Source organism: Mauremys mutica, chromosome 13 (assembly GCF_020497125.1).
Source record: "Mauremys mutica isolate MM-2020 ecotype Southern chromosome 13, ASM2049712v1, whole genome shotgun sequence".
Classification (NCBI taxonomy): domain Eukaryota; kingdom Metazoa; phylum Chordata; order Testudines; family Geoemydidae; genus Mauremys; species Mauremys mutica.
In genome coordinates, this window is record NC_059084.1 from 37528371 (window position 1) to 37535434 (window position 7064).

The 7064-nt window shown below is 48.1% G+C and overlaps 1 protein-coding gene across 1 annotated transcript; it reads left to right on the forward strand.

Moving 5' to 3' along the window:
- The first annotated feature begins 1730 nt into the window (after positions 1 to 1730).
- On the forward strand, positions 1731 to 6730 carry LOC123348350 (ribonuclease-like). Its single transcript, XM_044985867.1, has 3 exons — positions 1731 to 1882; positions 5679 to 5785; positions 6290 to 6730. Exons 1-3 carry the CDS (start codon positions 1861 to 1863, stop codon positions 6728 to 6730), a joined length of 570 nt encoding a protein of 189 aa, XP_044841802.1. The 5' UTR covers positions 1731 to 1860.
- Positions 6731 to 7064: the final 334 nt, after the last annotated feature.

Sequence of the window (7064 nt, forward strand, 5' to 3'; positions counted from 1 at the left end):
CTTTCCATGTATCATGTTTGGGCACTGGTGTCTGTTGGTGTGAGTCAGTCTTTCATGTTTTACCTTTGTGTGTGTGTTCCATGTATTTGAACCCTTTGCTTGTGAGAGTCTTGTGTGTCTCATGAATATGTCTTCTGTGTGTGTTTGTGTTTTGTGGGTATGTGCCTCTGGCTTGCATGCATCTTCCATTTTTTCCCCTTCCACTTTCCCAGTGGTGGCAGCTTTTGTCCGTGCATTTGTGTTTCGTGTAGTTAGTCCTCTTGCCTGTGAACCTAGGAGCCTGGCCTGTCTCTGGTGTTCTTTCCTGGGTGTCTTTGTGTCTACCTACATGCATTCCCCCGAATGTCTCTTTTCACTTACCACAGGGAACTGTTGTGGGAGGAAGCCAAAATTCTAATCCAAGTCCCAAATCAAACCAATCCAACCTGTTCCCTTCGAAAATTCCACACCAGACTTTGGTTCCCAAAGGAAATAATTTACAATAATAATAATAATAATAATAATAATAATTTCTCTCTCTCTCTCTCTCTAATTGTGTCCTTCCCATCTCTCTCTCTCTTTCTCTCGCTCTCTTTCCTTTTTTCATTATTAAAATTCCAAGGTCACATTTCTGCCCATCACAAATAGAGCAGACACCCAATAGGATTTCTTCCTTCAGAGAATCACCCTGACCCTGCAGGGAAAGAATCGCACATCACTTAGATGCTGGGCTGTGCAATGTTTGTCAGCACATCACCCCCTTGTCCAGCTATCCCACTGGTAACACAAGAACGTGGCTTCCTTGCTCCATGGTCAGCGGACTAGTCTTAGTGATCAGGTGTCATATGCTCCAGCCTTGCTGGGGCCATTGTTAATTTGTGCTGGGGCAGTTTGAGCCACTAGAAGCTGCCTAATCTCCTCTTTGTGAGACCATGAGCAGTCAGGACCAAGTGTTAAACCAGGGGCAAACTTTGTAGTCAGTTCCAGGACAAAGTCGATACCAAATATAGGAGTCTGAGTCAGGAGGCAAAGTTCTAATGAAGCCGAAGTCAAAGCCAGGAGCAGGAAGGGTCATGGCAGCTGTGGAAAAGCCACATTGCTTTCTGGATACTTCCTGGAATCCCCCTTGGGTTTATATAGAGCAGGGAACCAGTCAGCAGCCATGAGGCTGCTGCCTGTCAGACCCCTTGAGGTGGGACTTCCCATGGTCTCGTCCACAGCTGGTGATGGGCAGTGGAACAGAAACTGGTTACAGCTGCTGTTGGGTAGCAGCCTACAGATGCTAGCAGTTTTGCTGCTCCCCAGGCCAGCATTCAAGACCTGTTGGGTCTTACATTCTCCCTTTGCACTGGTAGCACCAGGTGTATGTGTGCTGTTACTGCCACCCTCAAATGGTCAAAGGGATTTAGATGCCCCATTTCTCACTAATTTTCACGGCATCCAAACTCTTTAGGCCCCATGCAAAATCTCAGCCTCGGTTGCATCTGAATGCATGTCTCTCTCTCTCTTCCTCTCTCTTCCTTCTGCAATTTCAGTAATAGGATGGCCTGAGAGATGAGAAGAAGCCTTTTCCCTCGTGAGGCTGTATGTGTATTGATTGAGGCAGGACAAAACAATCAATACTAGATTAGGAAAATAGCTACATAGTCTGAAGCTGCCTCTGAGTCTGCTTGAGAAAACCCCCAGAGAGGCCAGTGTAAAAAAGAGCAGCCACCCAGCACGTATGCAGCATCCTCCACAGCACCACAGATGCAGAACAGGCTGTCCTGGGTGCCCCAGGTATGGCCGGTGTTAGCACAGTGAACCACACCACACTGGGATCTGTCAAGCTGGCTCCAAAGGCGGTGTGGTCCGACAGTCTGGTGCAGAGCTGCTTGTGGCATGGAGGCTGGTATGGCTGCAGGTCAGGATTGAGGGGCCCAGGACAGCTGAGGGTGGGGGAAACCCAGAGCTCCTATAGCAGGAGCTGCAGGTCAGGATTGAGGGACACCAGCGGAGCTGGGGAGGGGGAACCCAGGTCTTGGATAGCAGGGGGCGATTTGTGGTGAATTGACAGGGTTCTGAGTATGAAAATGCTGGCTGGTCCCACTCTTTCAGGTTTGTTTCATAACCAGTGATTTTTTTGTGTGCGTGGAGATTTTTTTTCTGAAAGTCAACATTTGGCATGGAACAAAGATTTTTCCAGCAGCTCCCTGCATAACCTAGATGTAGCTTCTCTACATCGAATTGGAGAGCTTGCTTTTAAGTTTGCTGACAACATCATATTCATCGGAATGAGGTCTAAGATTGAATTCTTCTGCACAGTGCATAATATTTTCCTTTTTTAGAAAATTGTCATCTATAATTTTGACACTCTCCAAGGACAGTTTGCTAGTGACATCTTGAGACCTTTTGCAGGTCCCCCAACTGCAATTCCTTGTGAATTTCTATGGACATATTCTAGCTAGACGCTTAAGGAGCAGCTTGTTCTGTCCTCTTGATGTAACAGAGAGAAAGTTGAAAGGGAACTTAGCCATGGTCTGTAAATATCTGCATGCTGTCCGAGAGCTGAATCTGACCCCATGTGGGCAATGAAATGTACCTACCCCGTGCAGATGCATCCAGTCCTACTGCAGTTCACTGGGTTGAAGACAGTGTGAAAGGAAGTGTCACTCAGAGCCCTAGGGCAATTTGAACTCACAACATCTCAATTACCAAACCTGTATTGAACCCACTGAACTGCTCCACAACAATTCCACCCTTCACTCTGATCTCAGCTAGATCCAGCCCATGAGCTTAGTACTGGACACCAGTACTCTGGAGGGAACCTTCAAGCTAAGACCTCAGTGCCCAGACAGCTGTAGCACTAGAGAAAGAACCCAGAAGAAACCAGGAGTCCTGACTCCCAGCCCCCATTGATCAGGTCTCAAAACCCAACCAGAAGTGAGACACTGAGTTGATTAATTTAAAATTGATTAAACTGAAAAATTAGAATAGGGACCAATGTACCCCCGACACAAAACTAGAATGTTCGCTACTTTTAAGACTCCCAGTTAGCATGGTAATAACAGCTGGTGGCCTCATCCTAGCCTGTAGCTTCCAAGATCTTGGAATGCTCATGGCAATAACCACCTACCCTGTTCCTTTAGCATCTGCCAGTTTTCAGATACTCTCACAATTGGATGGCCATCAGGGTACATGGAGATGGAGGTAGGTGAGTGTGTCTGGGGATAGATGGAGAGGACAGTTTTTGTGCCAATTTCCAGTGCAACCCCTAGTCTGGATTCACCTGTACCAGTAGAATCAGAGTTCACACCAGTGTGGCTTAATCCTCACTATGGACAGCAACAAGCCATGCTAGTATCATCACCTTTGTAATGGTATTCATTGCCAAAAATAGGAAAACCCAAAACACTTGCTTTCATGAGTCCCATCTTTTCCAACCTCATGTTTGGATTTGTGTGCGGGTCTGTCTTGTGTATGTTAGACTCCTTTGCTTACCTGAGTCTTGCAAGTCTCATGTTATCTTTCTTACATGTATATTTGTGTTTTCTGGGCATGAGCCTCTTGCATGTCACCCCTTCCACTTCACAGACATTGGAATCTTTTGTGGGGTGTGGTTGTGTCTCCCATTTCTGTCAGTCTCAGCCTTATCTCTCTGTGATTTTGTTTCCGGTGTTTTTTGTGTTGTGTGAATAACTTAGTACATTTCTCCAAGTGTCTTTTTCCCCATACCGCCTTCCTTCTCATACCTAGAGCCAAGGGGGGTGGAAGCCAAAACTCCAAACCAAAATGTTCCCTCAAAAACTCCAGCCCTGGCTTCGGTCTCAAATAATTTAAACCACTTATCTGTCAATCCCCTTCTCGCTCTCGCTCTCTCGCTCTCTCTCACCTTGTTCTTCTCCATCCCTCTCCTTCTTTCATTATTAAAATTCTAAAGACACATTTCTTCTTCTCAGAAATAAGACACACAGACAACAGCACCCAGAGGGAGTTCTTCTTTCTTCAGAGAATCACTCTTATCCTGCAGGGAAAAAATAATGGATCACTTAGATACCAAGCTAAGTTCCCTGTGTCAAGATCATGCCTGGTAAACAGCGGAAGTGCGGGACTGGAAATAAATGTACCAAAATTGGTGTGTGGGGAATTAGCCCTAACTGGTGACCAAAGCACTGAGGGGAGGGGCCATTGCACCCACCCCTCCCTTTTGGGGACCTTAAAAAAGACCAGTTGAGAGAAAAATTGATCAAGGAGAAGAAAGACCTGTAACAATTACTGACCGAAAATGGAGGGAAAAGAGTGAGCTTTACCATCATGGCTACCACCCCAGCCATCTCCTGGGAGCACAGGATCCAGCATGACACAACGGGGCCACCTTTATCCTAGTCCCAAGACATGTCCAGACAAGACTGGGTGGAAAGAGGAACCCAACTCACATGGCCACCTCTACAGGCTTCTGCCACCTCAACTGCTAGAACAGGGCCTCATCCACCCTGATTGATCTAACCTCGTTATCTCTAGCTTGCTTCTTGCTTGCTTATATATACCTGCCCCAGGAAATTTCCACCATTTGCATCTGAAGAAGTGGGTATTCACCCACGAAAGCTCATGCTGCAAAACGTCTGTTAGTCTATAAGGTGCCACAGGATTCTTTGCTGCTTCTACAGAACCAGACTAACACGGCTACCCCTCTGATACTTGTCTTCTAGAAGAGGTTTGGACTGTAACAACCACAATGACAACAGCTCCAGTCCATTGCAACAAGCTTCTTCTCTTTTCTCCCAAAGAACATTTCATACCATCTTTAATACCATCTAAGAGACAGTCACACAGGGGGGCTTCAGTCAAAGAACTCTCTCCAACTAATGGGAACAAGGGATACAGTTCAAATAAAAGCCTTCATAGTTTACATTACCAATGTTTGAGCAGTTTCCCCTTCTTTTCTTTTCTTTTCTTTTCTTTTTGAATGAAAATTAAAAGGATTGTTAATGGTGTGTTTGCCATGGGACTGAGCAGGCTGAGGGCTCTGGATAACAAAGCCTGAACCTTGTTTAACATTATTTAATCCTGGACAGTGAGAGGGTCATGTTAACACCACCAACTCTCTAAGCCCATGAATGCCTTCTAAATTTCTACAACAGAGCCCAGGGCTGGATAGCAGGGGCTGTGTGTCAGGATTGGCTGGCACAGCTGTGAGTTTCCAGGCTAGGACTGGATTAGGAAGGTGCCAGTGGATCTGGACTCAAGGTGCATCTGCACAGCAAACGAAGGTGTGATTGCAGCACTGGTGGGCATTAATGCAACATACTAGCATAAATCTAGCTAGCATGGGAAACAACAGCAGTGGAAATATGGTGGCCTGGACTGCAGCACAGGCTGGTAACCAGAGTAGGTACCCAGGGTCCCTGGTGGGCTGGCACTGGGGTAGCTACCCCCCAGTGATGTCTGTGCCACCTTCTCTTGTTACTCATACTAACTAGATTAAAGCTGGAATGGGTACATCTGATCTACCCACACAACAATCACATCTTCACTTGCTGGGGAGACACACCCTGAGATGTTTGTGTGGAGCCCATGTCTCTAATATGACATGTTTGATTCATTCCCGCACCCAGGCCCTGCCTGCTAAGTCATTGGTTTTAATTGTCAGATTTTGGGAAATTGTTCTTACCCAATAGTTTTCTGGATTTCCCCTCCCGTTCTTCCTCTTTCATGTCCAGCTGGGCTCTATATAACCTGCTCCAAGACAGGAAAAAGGATCAGGGTGAGGTTCAGCTCCACAGAGGCTGGGATCCATCGCTCCAGCGACAGCAAAGAAAGGACTTTGGTGAGTTGCAGGGAGATTCCACCAGCCGGGGAAGAGGAGAGAACAGTGTCACAAGGGTTTGCATCTGTAGGGTTTGTTTCTGGGAGGCAGCATGCTCTAGTTGTGAGAGTGGGAGCGGGAGCGGGCTGGGAGCCAGGACCCCGAGTTCAATGTCCATCTCTGGGTGGGGAATAATAGGCTGGAGGATGCAGATGGAGGGTCTGATCTCTGAGGCGGTCTGTGGAGGGCCTGGCACAGTGGAGCTCTCAGTGCATCAGGGTTTGTGAAGCACCCATCACAATGGGGCAAGGAAAATGGAAGGGACTCTGAGCAGAGTGGAGTGGATAGGCATATCAGGAAAGGTGCAGCTTTGGGGGCAGAGTGGGGTGCAATGGGATCACGGGAAGGGTGGTGGAGGCAGAGTGGGGTGGGAAAGGTAAGGGGTTGGGCCCAGGAGGTTCCATGGAGGAGGCAGATCCCCACCCTGTGCTGTCTCCATCCATCTTCCCCCTTTCCCCACTGTAGGTCGATCCAAGGACAGACACAGCCATGGCTCCAAGGGGACCCTGCCCTGCACTTTTGTTGCCGCTCGTCCTGCTGGCCACCTGCCTGGTGCTGGCCAGTGGGCAGCCATGGGTCGAGCTGAACAAATTATTCCAAAAGCATCACGTTGACTATCCACGGACCACAGTCCCCAATCCCTCCTCCTATTGCAACACAATGATGAAGAGACGGGGATTATACTTCACACCAGTGAACACCTTCATCCACGCGCCCACTCTATCCATCAACAGCATCTGCTTATTTGGGACACCCCGCCGAGACCGCCTACATGAGAGCAGAGTTCTCATCCCTGTCACCACCTGCAGATATGACCCGCGGATCCGTTCCTATAGGGGGACATATGTTTCCAGGAAAATTGTCATAGGCTGCTGGAACAGGCTCCCTGTGTACTACAAGGAGTAGAAGTAGCAACCAACCTGGGCATGGCGGGAAGGGAGGGGACCCTGCTGATTCATCTACTCCATCTCTGCCTCTCCCACACCGGGTATGGCACCTGGCTCCTCACCCACCTCTGAACACTAGTCAGATGGTTCAGGTGTGTTTTCACCCCTCACCCTCCTCTGCCCCTAGTGCCCATTATACAGTATAGCGGCCCCTTCTCCACCCCCACCCTCTGCTGCCCCTAGTGCCCATTACACAGTATGGCCGCCCCTTCTCCACCTTGTACTCTATGCTGCCTACTGACCATCTAAAAACCTGCCCTTTAATGAAGAAATATCCATCAATATCACCTTTC

Bases quoted from the DNA above. Each gene is read 5' to 3' on its own strand.
- LOC123348350 (XM_044985867.1), top strand. From the start codon at position 1,861: ATGGAGGCTGGTATGGCTGCAG. The intron at 1,883-5,678 runs GTCAGGATTGAG...TTTCATGTCCAG, and splicing joins GGAGGCTGGTATGGCTGCAG to CTGGGCTCTATATAACCTGC. The intron at 5,786-6,289 runs GTGAGTTGCAGG...TCCCCACTGTAG, and splicing joins ACAGCAAAGAAAGGACTTTG to GTCGATCCAAGGACAGACAC.